General features: G+C 42.5%; 1 protein-coding gene across 1 annotated transcript in view; it reads left to right on the top strand.

The window, feature by feature from the left end:
- Window positions 1–14,203, top strand: part of LOC126355892 (troponin C, isoallergen Bla g 6.0101) — a 52,633-nt gene that overhangs the window by 11,164 nt on the left and 27,266 nt on the right. The window contains exons 2-3 of the mRNA XM_050006397.1: window positions 10,685–10,712; window positions 13,324–13,467. Of these exons, the coding sequence (XP_049862354.1) occupies window positions 10,685–10,712; window positions 13,324–13,467 (172 nt within the window). The remainder of the gene's footprint in view (window positions 1–10,684; window positions 10,713–13,323; window positions 13,468–14,203) is intronic.

The following is a 14,203-nucleotide window of genomic DNA, read 5'->3' on the forward strand; positions in this document are numbered from 1 at the left end:
GGAACAGTTGGCATGTTGAGCTGATCGTGACAGATAGTAACAGTTGCTCCAACTCTATTTTGTAGTGACATTTCGCCTGCGACTTCGTGTCTGAGATTACTCTTCTGTCCATTTGCCAAAGAACTGGTGAAGCAGATTAAGAATTACAGCTGTTTATGTGATGTGAAACGCTTGCCTTCTACAGCTTACGGTTGAATACGCCAGTACCTCTAAACAAATACGTTAAGTGTCTGCAGGTTTTAGAAAGGAAATCGTAATGTGTTTCTCAGTTTATGAACATGTTATTCCCAGCTACAGTGTTGCACATACCTAAATCCTAGCTACTTGTGCTAGTTTAGAAAAGTTCTGTAACACAGTACTGAACTGACCTAGCAGTGTACTTTTCTCGTGCTTCTACTTCACGTTAGAGTTTCATTACCACACCTATAGCTCTGAAATTGTCTGTCCACGACGCAGTAGTGTACAAGGAAGTGACATCCCTTAGAAGATTGGTATTACATGCTAAGCATTTAGTGCTTCACAGTAATGCTCATAAATAAATAGATCCGATAACTTTTGACTAGGCGATCGCCAGAAATTAGTCATTGGAATCAGTCACAATCTTTAAGTTTCTAGGAATTTCTATGCGATATAATGCAACAGCAATGGTAAACCTAAATTTAAATAATGTAAATTATCATGTAATCAAGAGGCGCCCTAATCTCGTTACGTCGCACTGAATAAATGAGTTAATAAACTGTAGCTGATTCCATTTGTGAAATTATGAGGAGAAAATAATGAAATTAAATCTACTGTGGAACCCAAAAGCAATAAAACTATAATCATGTACTCGCCCTGTATCTTCACTGAAACATGCAAGAACGAGGATAAAGAAAATTAAATAAACACCATTCTCTGGCACTATAGTTACGACAAGAATATAGTGTTAATGTAGTTTCATAATATGTATGCATGCAATGAAAAATATACTGTTACTCGAAACTCTCTGACGCACCGAACCCATCCATACAAATAGCTTAGCGTTGAAAAAAAAAATAAAAAATAAAAAAAAAACACCAAACACATTCACACCAGCTGTCAAATTCGAATAATGCGCTAGCTGCTGTTCTCGGCCAATCAGAATAAACCTCAGTTACGATAAACTCTCGCGCAGACGCTACAACGGCGGGTTGAAAATAGTTCATTTATTAAAATTTCTAATTTTTTATGTGAGAAAGCAGAACCTGCCAAACTTGGCACATACAACGAATGAATGGGAGCAGGCGTGATTATTATTTGATGAAATAGCAGAAATATTGTACGGAGGAATGTGCAACATATACCACATTTAAATATTGGTATCGTTACAATGGTTCGTAGACTAATTACAAAATTACGACTGGAACAACGTTTTGTTTTAAAGAGAAAACAGGTAATACACTACTTTTGTAGCTAACAGGCTGATTGCATTTAAAAGTCTTTTTTAAAAAGTACGCGTTGGCTGCACCTTACCTCATTGCAGAATTTTGAGTGGTAACGATGACATGCGATTTCACCATTCTACGGTGAAAACAAGGTCTCCAGGTCAGTTTTTCATCTGCTTCAGATAATGTTACACTTCTGCGCTGTCACAGCCATCGTTATGGGCTTGATGTCGTTTAATTTCAGTTCCAGAGAGTGCACAATTTCAAATACAAGACACTGACATATTTGTCTATACAGTGTCTACTACGTGGCACCTGCGAAACAGTTACAGTTCTGTGATTTATATGACATAATTCGTATCGAAGGACAGTCCTCGAAATGTGCAAACCTGGTATCGTGGACACGAACTGTTTCACCAGTGACCACCGATTTTCGTCCATAGCACACGCGAAAGCTGTCATAGTTCATTTACGCATAAAGCAGAGTGCAGTTCAAGGTTTACTCGGTATTAATCACTACCCCTCTGCTGCTCACACGATATGCTGCACATATTGATTCAAATGTTTTATCCGCGTATATATCCATGGAAACCACCACACCAGTGTCGTACTTCAACAATCAGTGTTGTTCTTCGTCGCCGTTCTACTACTCGATTGTCCAGTTTCGATAATCGAGAACAAGCTCTCTTACAGCAGAGATATATTCACCCCGTTTACATCGGGCTCCCAAAATCGGATTTCGTAAGCCGATTTCCCAATACCGGTTTTAGTTGGACATGTAAACACTTAAGAATCGATTTTGGAAATCCGCTTCTAGTCACCGGTTTCCCAATTCGGCTATCGATTTTCGCTTCCATGAAAACGCAACTGGTTTTGAAACGTAATTGGTGTGTCAAGTTACGTGTTGTTTTCAGAATATTCTGTAAGTAAGGACTTATTGTATAGTGAAGGAGAAGCAGAAATATTAGACTGATCATGAAACTGTGCAGCTGTGACATTTAAGTGAAGAGAAATAACGATTATGTTGACTGAATCAGAAACCGGATCAATTGTTATCCAGACGCCATATTTCACTGTGCTAGCAAACGTTCTTATAATTTTAATGTACTGACGTTAATTACTTAACGTATGGAGTAAAACAAAATGATAAAAGGAAAAAAATACTTACACCGGTGGGCTACCTCGACTATACCTTTTTCACAAATTAAGGAAAGGAAAAAAATATTTTATTGATCCAGTGATAGAGAAAGCAGATGATTATGTCAGATACTTCACACATGTAATCTCCACACCAAAGATATCGCTTAGAAGACACTCGTTCGATCAATTCGTGAGTTTTATTTGTCAGTCTGGGGCCCTGGCTAGGTTGGATTTACACAAAGAAGAGCTGTTCTCTTTTTCAATTTTGTTTAGTCAGCATGACAGAATCACAGAAATGCCAGTTAATCTGCAGACGTTACAAGGAAGGCGGTATGTGTCGCCAAGGCACACACAATATCCCGAGTGCCCACGTCACAAAATGAGTCAGCAAATGTATCATTTCCTACAATAAGCTTTTCACGTATTGGCCACGACGATGTAATTAGAGAAATTCTGGGCGCAAAGATTGGTTAGATGATTTTGAAACCTTCCTCTCGCAATTACGTGTAGTTCTAATCAACATTGTCCCTGACGGCAACAGAAATGTAAAAGAATCGCAGCCGCCCTAGATGTTACTCTATGTATGCGATCACGAAGCCCATGTACGTATTGTATGTGGCTGTTAAGTAAATCGGGCCGGCCGGTGTGGCCGAGCGGTTCTAGGCGGTTCATCTGGAACCGCGCGACCGCTACGGTCGCAGGTTCGTATCCTGCCTCGGCCATGGATGTGATTAATGTCCTTAGGTTAGTGAGGTTTAAGTAGTTCTATGTTCTGGGGGACTGATGACCTCAGATGTTAAGTCTCATAGTGCTCAGAGTCATTGTTTTGTATGTAAATCGTATTTACGATTATTTATCGGACTGCTATTCAGATCACTTGGTAGAGGGAAATCGTATCAAATATTTAAGTTTGCTTGGCACGGTGAATAGTATATACATGTCTATTGAAAATAAAGATTAAATATCACTCGATTTTTATTCTCCACTGGAAATATAGTTTTTCAGTGATTAAGTGCTTATTACACAAACGTAGAACAGAAATTTGCCACATTCTTGCAAAGCCACTTCTTTCTCTTTAAATCAACATGCCCGTATCTTTTTATATAAGGCTTTGAGCCTTGCACCGCTATCTGAAAGTATTTACAATTTGCTTTTAGTTTTTTAAAATGTCCTCTTTCGACATTAGGTCTCTCTGGATCCCCTGCTCCTTTCTGATGGCGGTGATTGAAACCGTTGCCTTCGCACTCTTTCATAGCATCTGACTATACTCCATTCTCACGCCATCGAAAGTCATCAGTCCCCTAGGACTTAGAACTTCTTAAACCTAACTAACCTAAGGACATCACACAACACCCAGTCATCACGAAGCAGAGAAAATCCCTGACCCCGCCGGGAATCGAACCCGGGAACCCGGGCGCGGGAAGCGAGAACGCTACCGCACGACCACGAGATGCGGACTGAAGTGAAATTTAACCGACAGGTAGAAGGAGCTGTGGTATGCAAATAATTAGCTTTTCAGAGCATTCACACAAGGTTGGCGCCGTTGGTGACACCTACAACGTGCTGACATGAGGAAAGTTTCCAACTGATTTCTCATACACAAACAGCAGTTGACCGGCATTTCCCGGTGAAACGTTGTTATGATGCCTCGTATAAGAAGGAGAAATGCGTGCCATTACGTTTCCGGCTTTGATAAAGGTCGTATTGTACCCTATCGCAATTGCGGTTTATCGTACCGCGACATTGCTGCTCGCGTTGGTCGAGATCCAATGACTGTTAGCAGACTATTGAATCGGTGGGCTCAAGAGGGTAACACGTAACGGTGTGATGGATCTCAACGGCCTCGTATCACTAGCTTCTTCTGTGCGGATGGACAAACAGTGCCCGAACTCTAACGGGAATCGGCAAAAAGCCGCGAATAATGAATATAATGGACAGGGGCACTATGAATATAGTACGGGACAGTAAGGTGGGAATGTGGGTCTCACGGGATGCGTGCCAGAGATAAGTCCCTGCAGTCGCACTATTCTCTGTGTCCTCGGTGGCTCAGATGAACAGAGCGTCTGCCCTGTAAGCAGGATATCAAGGGTTCGAGTCCCGGTCGGGGCACACGTTTTCAACTGTCCCCGTTGACTTACATCAATGCCTGTATGCGCCTAGGGGTATTCACGTCATTGTAATTTCAGATCATAGATTGTTTAACAGTAACATAACTTGCTCTCTCTCTCTGACATGCACATCGGTCACATTCAAAATTCAATATGGCATGTCCACCTTCCTAATAGTTGCTTTCAGAATCTTAGGCGTCGTTCCCGTAGGAAATGTGAAACCTAAACTGAAAAGATAACAACTCGCTGAGAAGCATTCAAGTGGTGAGTTACCCCTCACTCTAACAGTGAATGGAACGAAAAGTAAACGGTGATAAGTGTTACAATAAAAAGATGCACTGGCCCACTCCCTTTCGAGTTGTTCACAGGGCCGATTTTGTCAGAAGCATGGACAATACGTTGCAGAATCTATGAACAAACGTCTCGGCATACGTATTTGAAGGGAATAAGAATCTGCACTACTGGCCGTTAAAATTGCTACACCAACAAGAAACGCTGATAATAAACGGGTATTCATTGGACAAATATATTACACTAGAACTAACATGTGATTACGTTTTCACGCAGTTTGGGTGCATAGATTCTGAGAAATCAGTGCCCAGAACAACCACCTCTGGCCGTAATAAAGACCTTGATACGCCTGGGCATTGAATCAAACAGAGCTTGGATGGCGTGTAGAGGTACAGCTGCCCATACAGCTTCAACACGATACCACAGTTCATCAGGAGTAGTGACTGGCGTATTGTGACGGGCCTGTTGCTCGGCCACCGTTGACCAGACTTTTCAGTTGGTGGGAGATACGGGGAATGTGCTGGCCAGAGCAGCAGTCGAACATTTTCTGTATCCAGAAAGGCCCGTACAGGACCTGCAACGTGCGGTCGTTCATTATCCTGCTGAAATGTAGGGTTTCGCAGAGATCGAATGAAGGTTTGAGCCACGTGTCGTAACACATCTGAAATGTAACGTCCACTGTTCAATGTGCCGTCAATGCGAACAAGAGGTGACCGAGAAGTGTAACCAATGGCAACCCATACCATCACGCCGTTGATACGGCAGTTTGGCGGTGACGAATACACGCTTGCAGTTTGCGTTCACCGCGATGACGCCAAATGGGGATACGACCATCATGATTCTGAACCCGGGTTCATCCGAAAAAATGACGTTTTGCCACTCGTGCACCCAGGTTCGTCGTTGAGTACACTGTAGCAGGCGCTCCTGTCTGTGATGCAGCGTCAAGGGTAACCGCAGCCACGGTCTCCAAGGTGATAGTCCACGCTGCTGCAAACGTCATCGAACTGTTCGTGCAGATGGTTGTTGTCTTGCAAAAGTGCCCATCTGTTGACTCAGGGATCGAGACGTGGCTGCACGATCCGTTACAGCCATGCGGATAAGATGCCTGTCATCTCGACTGCTAGTGATACGAGGCTGCTGGATCCAGCACGGCGTTCCTTATTACCCTCCTGAGCCCACCGATTCCATATTCTGCTAACAGTCATTGGATCTCGACCAACGCGAGCAGCAATGCCGCGATACGATAAACCGCAATCGCGATAGGCTACAATCCGTCCTCTATGAAAGTCGGAAACGTGATGGTACGCATTTGTCCTCCTTACACGAGGCATCACAACAACGTTTCACCAGGCAACGCCGGTCAAGTGCCGTTTGTGTATGAGAAATCGGTTGGAAACTTTCCTCATGTCAGCACGTTGTAAGTGTCGCCATCGGCGCCAACCTTGTGTGAATGCTCTGAAAAGCTAATCATTTGCTTATCACAACATCTTCTTCCTGTTTGTTAAATTTCGCGTCTGTAGCACATCTTCGTGGTGTAGCAATTTTAATGGCCAGTAGTGTACATATTTCGTGGCTCCGTCAGTCTAACACGTAGCAGGCAGGTGCAGTTTTCCGAGGGTACTTTCACTTCCTTCTAGTAATTCGAGCATTCAGTCCCTTCAACTTTCATCGCAATGGTTGCAACAGTCGCTGCCGTAGCTTCTGACAGCCTTGCGTGGTGCTAATAGTTAACACGAGGCCACACACCCAGGACTCGGTGTCACTCGACATCGGACGCCAGACATGCCTCTCTGCAGTGCCAGCCAGTGGGGCGACCTTTTAGGCGGGACAGCACCTGTCGCGTCGCTCAGAGGGTGCCCGCCGCGCCAACTGTGCTGGCACTCGCTGCGCCCCTTCAATCTGTGTCTGCTCGTGCCGCCGGGCAGAACTGAAATAAGAACGGTTCGTCGAAAGAGCTCTTAAGATCAGATGACGGTGCGTACGAGCTACGATGGCAACTACACGAGTAGCCGAGCAAGGTGTTAAAGACATCAAGCGCTGGTGTGTAACAGGAACCAAGAGGGATCAAATACTGTTCTTGTAGTTGCGATGTAGCTCTCCCTAAACTGTCTACTTGCGAACATCATAATAACTCTTTTATGCACTAAATGAACTGTAAGAGGCCGGCCGGAGTGCCAGTGAGATTCTAGGCGCTACAGTCTGGAGCCGAGCGACCGCTCCGGTCGCAGGTTCGAATCCTGCCTCGGGCATGGATGTGTGTGATGTCCTTAGGTTAGTTAGGTTTAGTTAGTTCTAAGTTCTAGGCGACTAATGACCTCAGAAGGTAAGTCGCATAGCGCTCAGAGCCATTTGAACCAATTTTTTTTAACTGTAAGATGTTATACCATGAAACACCAGCCTGATATTTAAATGATTAAACTTTCATTTCATTCGGTACTAATGTCCACTAATAGCATCAGTACGAGGTTTCACCCCCTAGGACACGAATACACAGAGCGAAGTGGCGCAGTGGTTAGCACACTGGACTCGCATTCAGGAGGACGACGGTTCAATCCCGTCTCCAGCCATCTTGATTTAGGTTTTCCGTGATTTCCCTAAATCGTTTCAGGCGGATGTTTGCATGGTTCCTTTGAAAGGGCGCGGCAGATTTCCTTCCCAATCCTTCCCTAACCTGATCTTGCGCTCCGTCTCTAATGACCTCGTTGTCGACGGGACGTTAAACACTAACCACCACCACCACACGAATAAACTCTTTTCTTCGTTGTGGTGTGGAAGCGAACACTTTCTGAATGTCATCTACAGATCTATTGTTATATTCTTTAAAACTAAGCGGCAAACTTTCCTTTGAAAGGGCGCGGCAGATTTCCTTCCCAATCCTTCCCTAACCTGATCTTGCGCTCCGTCTCTAATGACCTCGTTGTCGACGGGACGTTAAACACTAACCACCACCACCACACGAATAAACTCTTTTCTTCGTTGTGGTGTGGAAGCGAACACTTTCTGAATGTCATCTACAGATCTATTGTTATATTCTTTAAAACTAAGCGGCAAACTTTAACTTGTATGAAAATGCAGATTACACTAATCTATGTTAATAGCAGTTAGTTCAAAAATGAAAAACTGAATTTTAAGGAGGCAGATGGCAAAACAAGAGGGGAAGTAAAAAATATCCCATCTTGCTTCATCACAGTGTATCGAGCAGAGTTCAAGCCTTCATAAGGCGAAGGATGGACACACCCTACATGAATATCCTCTAAGAAGTGTCAGGATACTTTTCATCTGATACCGTATATTCTCATCACATGTTAACGTTGGCACTGTAAGTCTCACGTATACTACCGCGGCCGGCCGCGGTGGACGAGCGGTTCTAGTCCTTCAGTCCGGAACCGCGCTCCTGCTACGGTCGCAGGTTCGATTCCTGCCTCGGGCATGGATGTGTGTGATGTCCTTAGGTTAGTTAGGTTTAAGTAGTTCTAAGATCTAGGGGACTGATGACCTCAGATGTTAAGTCCCATAGTGTTCAGAGCCATTTGAACCATACTACCGCGAATGTCTGGTATTACTATGTGTGGCGCATTAAGCGAACGAATTACAAGCCATATATAATACATGGCCGCCGTATGTGGTATGTTCTTCTCAGTAAACATGCCTCAGCAACCACGACAACACACAGTTACAAGAACTCACCAGGAAAACATAGTTCCCGTACAATCCACTGTATGTACGCCCATGTATGTACTAATGTATTCCTGAATGGCGAGGAGGGAGCCCAAAAGCGTACGACTGAAATATTTCACTTTCTACAAGATCTGCTTAGTTTCAGACTTGACATTTTGATGTACATTTCAAAACATGAGGACCGTGAACTTGCTCTTGAGCCATTCGCAGCAATAATCTGTAAAAAACACCAGTTTGATTACCATTGTTATTGACATGATTTATGTTATTACTAAAGAAAGAAAGAAGTTTTCTCCTTTCAGGGTTTCTAACTTTCACTTCTGACGAATCTGTATTGCAGTAAAATACTGCCTCTACTCCTCGAGCCACTAATCATCTATTTTCCATGGCGCATTAATAATATCCACTTTGGATTGTGTACTTATCATTAGACTATTTTCACCAGACTTGATGAATTCAGTGACAGTTGATTAATCATTAGTTCAAAAACTAGTTCAAATGGCTCTATGGGCTACGGGACTTAACATCTGAGGTCATCAGTACCATAAACTTAACTACTTAAACCTAACTAACCTAAGGAAATGACACACATCCATGCCCGAGGCCGGATTCGAACCTGTGACCGTAGCAGCCGCGTGGTTCCGGACTGAAGCGCCTAGAACCGCTCGGCCACAGCGGCCGACAATCATTAGTTAATGATAGTTGTATGGTTGCGCTTTTTGGAAAAGAAGGCATTAAAGCTCCTGTCTCCTGTGCAATTTCACGGAAAGAACAGGAAGAATGAATTCAGACTAAGCGGCAAGAATGGTAAAACCAGCAACCTGCATGAAGAAATGCAGCGTTTGCTTCAGACAGTCCAAGAAGAATCCTGTAGATGGCATTCAGAGAGTGTTCGCTTCCATACCACAACGAAGAAAAGAGTGTATTCGTGTCCTTAGGGGTGAAACCTCATACTGATGTTACTAGTGGACATTAGTACCGAATGGAATGAAAGTTTAATCATTTAAATATCAGGCTGGTGTTTCATGGTATAACATCTTACAGTTAAAAAAAATTGGTTCAAATGGCTCTGAGCACTATGCGACTTAACTTCTGAGGTCATCAATCGCCTAGAACTTAGAACTAATTAAACCTAACTAGCTTATGGACATCACACACATCCATGCCCGAGGCAGGATTCGAACCTGCGACCGGAGCGATCGCTCGGCTCCAGACTGTAGCGCCTAGAAGCGCACGGCCACTCCGGCCGGCTTCTTCTTGGTGTAGCAATTTTAATGGCCAGTAGTGTATCTTGTAGATTCGAGAGAACAAACGGGTAAGGTTATTGTATAAGCACACTGCTCTACTATCTGAGCTACCCAAGCACAACAGACGCCCCGTCCTCACAGCTTCACTTCTGCCAGTACCTCGTCTCCTACCTTCCAATCAGCGCACACTCTGCTGTAAAGTGAAAATCTCATTCTGGAATTGCGGGAATATTTATATTAAGACTCTAAAATGTGGTAGCGGTGCCTATCATAGAAAAATGAAGGAACGTGGAAACAGACACAGTACTGATGGAAAACTCTCGTGTTTCCGGACGGATACAGTGTTAAGATACTTCGACGTTTCAACGAGTGTCATATTCATTATCGGTATCATACTCATCACTTTGTTTCATGAGTACGTAAGACACTCGTCGAAACGTCTCAGTATCTCAACACTGCCACCTGTTTGAAAATGAGTAAGCTTTTTACCAGTGGTATACTTGGGAAAAGTCTACATGACTCAGCGGTCATATTACAAATTTTATAGCACGAGCTAATTTACGACTGAATGAACTTTTATAATAAAACATTAAATTGGAATGACAGGTGGCGATAGTTTTTGTCACATCTCTGATAATGTTCACTCTTTATAAAAATATTCGAGATCTTGACTAAACATTATGACAGAAGAGAAAGAAACGTTTCGCTCTGAGTAGTTACTATCGTTCATGATTATTAGCGTTACTGTAATGTACATTTAACGACTTTATGTGCGCTTACACGTATTTCTAAAAGTACTTTTTCATTTTTGTTTCAGGAGGATCTCCCACCAGAACAGATCCAACGTAAGTACCAACACTTGATGTAAAGCAGTAAATTATAATCTTTATAAATGTGATTCCCTATATGCGGTGCTGTAACAATCTTTCTTTCACAGAATGATAAGAAGTAATGATTTAAAAATCACCTTGTAACAGTTATGTTAAGTGGCAGTTTAATACTGTCTGATTACCAGGCAAATAATCAAAACTGATTAATGTTTAACTTATCTTATTCAGTTTTGGTTCGTAACATGTCAATGTTCCACTCTTATCGAAGAAGCCGCCCGAGAACGCCACACGGCTCTATTTATAGCTTCAGTCTGTTAGTGCCTATGTCTCAGTCTTTCAAACGCTTTACTGCAAGTAATTCAGTAGTTATAGGTGATGTTTATTTGACTTTTCTTGTCTTTCTTTCGAACACTGATGAGGTTTTAAATTATCCTATGTAAGAAAGATCCTTATGTCGTCAATGCATGTCACTATCATGGACGCTCAGCGTTCTTTTCTAAGAAAATAGTATTTTATGGCACAAGATACGAAAGAAGAAATGAGGTCACAAGCTGTAAAATGATGCTTAGTAATTGCCCGAGAGAAACAGGGAATTAAAAAGTTTGTAAATGACAGTTACAGCCTCTCTTGAATATATTTCTACGTCGTCTCAGTGTTGAAAATACTGCTACACTTGAAAACAAATGAGAAACGTAGTTAACTATACCATACACCTTGCCGCTACTGTCAGCGGTTTCTGAGTCTCCCAGTACACGCAAATACGAAAAATTATCTTTGATCCGAGTAATTCTATATTCCGACCTGTTGTTAAGTTTCCAGTTAAGCGTAGTTGTTATCGAAAAATATTTAACAAAAAGTAAAGCTATTGTCTCGTTATTTTCTCGGGCACTGCAGCGGTAGTTGGCAGGGCTGACACACTCAAGATAGTCCGTAATCTGTTTGTCATACTCCAATCTCTCTGCGACAATATAAATTTGCTCTTCTACTCCCTCATTCAGCGACAAGTTTAACTTCTCTTAGGTGTAGTAGTAGATGTTTCATTAACTTGTCTCCTCGTGTGGTAAGGGTTTTAGGTCAGATTCTTTCTTCTCGTGTTGTTTCTGGCACTCCACCTTATAGCATTTATTTTTCTCCTTAATTTTTAACATGTCTCGCTGTCATAGTATTTCAGGTGTTAAAGTTTCTTCTTATCTACATTAACTTGGTCCACGTTTCACTTCCATGTAATACCTTCCTACAGACGACTACTTCTTGGCTTCTTTTTCCACAAATTCATATCAATATTTCATACCAGCTAATCTCTTTTTTCGAAGAAAGCTTTCGTCCTCTCTATGTGCACCTAACTCACATAGCTTCCTTGAGTTGATCGTCCTATATAATCTGGCTTCTTAGCTAGAAGACTCTTTTTCACTTATACGATTGTATCTTTCCAAATTTTGATTCGTAACAAGTCACTTACAGTTCTTAATTGCTTTCTTCTTAGCCTTCTTTATCCTTGGCGCACCTCCTCTGCCGTTTGTTTCATGCAGCAGACCTTCTTAGTTATTCCACTTGTTCGTTTTGTGAACTGCAGCGTCCGCGAACCTGCCCATTGGTATCTGTTGCTTTTAATTTCTCCTCTGAAATCTGCTTTCAGTTTCTTTGTTGTTTTTTCGACTTTCACTTAAAATCAATACTAAGGAGCAACAACTCTGCATGACATCTACATCTTGCCTCTCTTGATCTTCGACTATTCTCATTGCCACTTGGTTTCTGTGCTTACTGCGGAATACCACATATCACTACACTTGGTCCCCATTTATCTTGGAGTTCCCAAAACGTTATCTCAACCCACGTTACAGAAAGGTGCCTGTAGGCCCACAAACATAGTAAAGGTGCTTCCAGGTTTCTTTATTTTTCCTTCCATTAGCTCAAAGTCAGAACCCCGATCTCGTAAGTATACGTTTTCTGAAACCAAGCAAGTATCTAGTGTCTGTATGCAGATCTTTTCAGAGATGGTTGCGGGACCTCGGTTGTTCAGTACAGAAAGTCAAATCAAACACGTTTCAGCCGTCCAACTGCCAAACTGTTACTTTATTGGGCTACCAGTTACGCCATCTTCAGGTCCCCTGACCGACGAGTAGGAAGATTCCAAACTCTGTTCCGGTCAAAACAGGTGCCAGCATTCAAAGCTGGTGTCTGTAGATTTTTGATACAGTGGTCACTTCAGACACCAGTCTTTGAATGCTGGGCCTGTTTCCACTGGAACCGAGGATGGACTCCTCATACAGGTCAGTCAGTGGGCCTGAAGATGGCGTAAGAGATCTCCGGAAATCGTAGCCCAATAAAGAAACAGTTTGGAAATTGAACGGCTGAGACGTGTTTGATTTGACATTCTTCCAAACAGGTATCCAGTGTGTCTTAATTTTTTCCCTGTGATCTTTTGCATATTATGCTGGTCAGTTAGACGTCTGAGGTTTTCGTCTTTAGTTTGGTGACAATGCGTGCCTCGTAATCTGATGGTAAATCACGTGTTTTGCAGACTTTCGATGGCAGACCAAACAGCTTGGTCCTGTACCTCTCATTACATCAGAGTACAGACTCGCGGATGGTTCAGTTTCACAACCTGTTCTCCTGTGTTTTGCAGTGCTGAAGAAGGCGTTCGATGCCTTCGACCAGCAGAAGAAGGGCTCCATCGGCACGGACATGGTGCGGACCATCCTGGAGATGCTGGGCCTCAAGCTGGACGAGAAGCAGCTCCAGGACATCATCGACGAGGTGGACGCAGACGGTGCGCGCCCCTAACCCTTCCTCCTCTTGTTGCGTAGTCTATAGGCATAAAAGAAATATTTAGTTAGAAACTTCATTTCCATATCGTATTGTAGATTAGTAGTTATGCATGTAACATGATTCGGAACGATAAGCTAAACACACTTTCTTAGTGTGATCAATTCCATAGTCTTCCTTTTGAATACATTATGGAAGTGACAGTGATCAAAGTGTTACAAATATTTACTATTAAAAACAGTCTTGATCACTATTTATTTATCAAGGTGACTGGTTTCGACCACTACTGCGGTCATCTTCAGACCAGAGTAGGAACCTCTTTCTGTTCGAGAATCACTACTTTAGTAGTGGTCGAAACCGGTCACCTTGATAAATAAATCGTGATCAAGACTGTTTTTAATAGCAAATATCCATAGTCTTAGTTTTCAATATATTCACAGCAGAATTTACACGTGTTCAATTCAGTTTTACTGAAAGTATTTGTCGAAGTGGTGCAGATGAAATTAAATACAGAAATGCCGTTAGGTCTGACTACTGCAAGGCATGGAAACGTACACCTGTCAACAACAAGTTTTACTGTGACGTTTGTTCTGTCTATTGGCAGTATTAACTTAGTGTCATGTTTCATTTGAGTTAGACTGAAAACGAACTGCCCAGTACACAGCAATTAAACATCGTTTAGGATCATGCAACGGAAATGGAAGTGTATTTAGAGTCTCTTAAATACTGTCGCCAAGCAT

Source organism: Schistocerca gregaria, chromosome 3, assembly GCF_023897955.1.
Source record: "Schistocerca gregaria isolate iqSchGreg1 chromosome 3, iqSchGreg1.2, whole genome shotgun sequence".
Taxonomy (NCBI): Eukaryota; Metazoa; Arthropoda; class Insecta; order Orthoptera; family Acrididae; genus Schistocerca; species Schistocerca gregaria.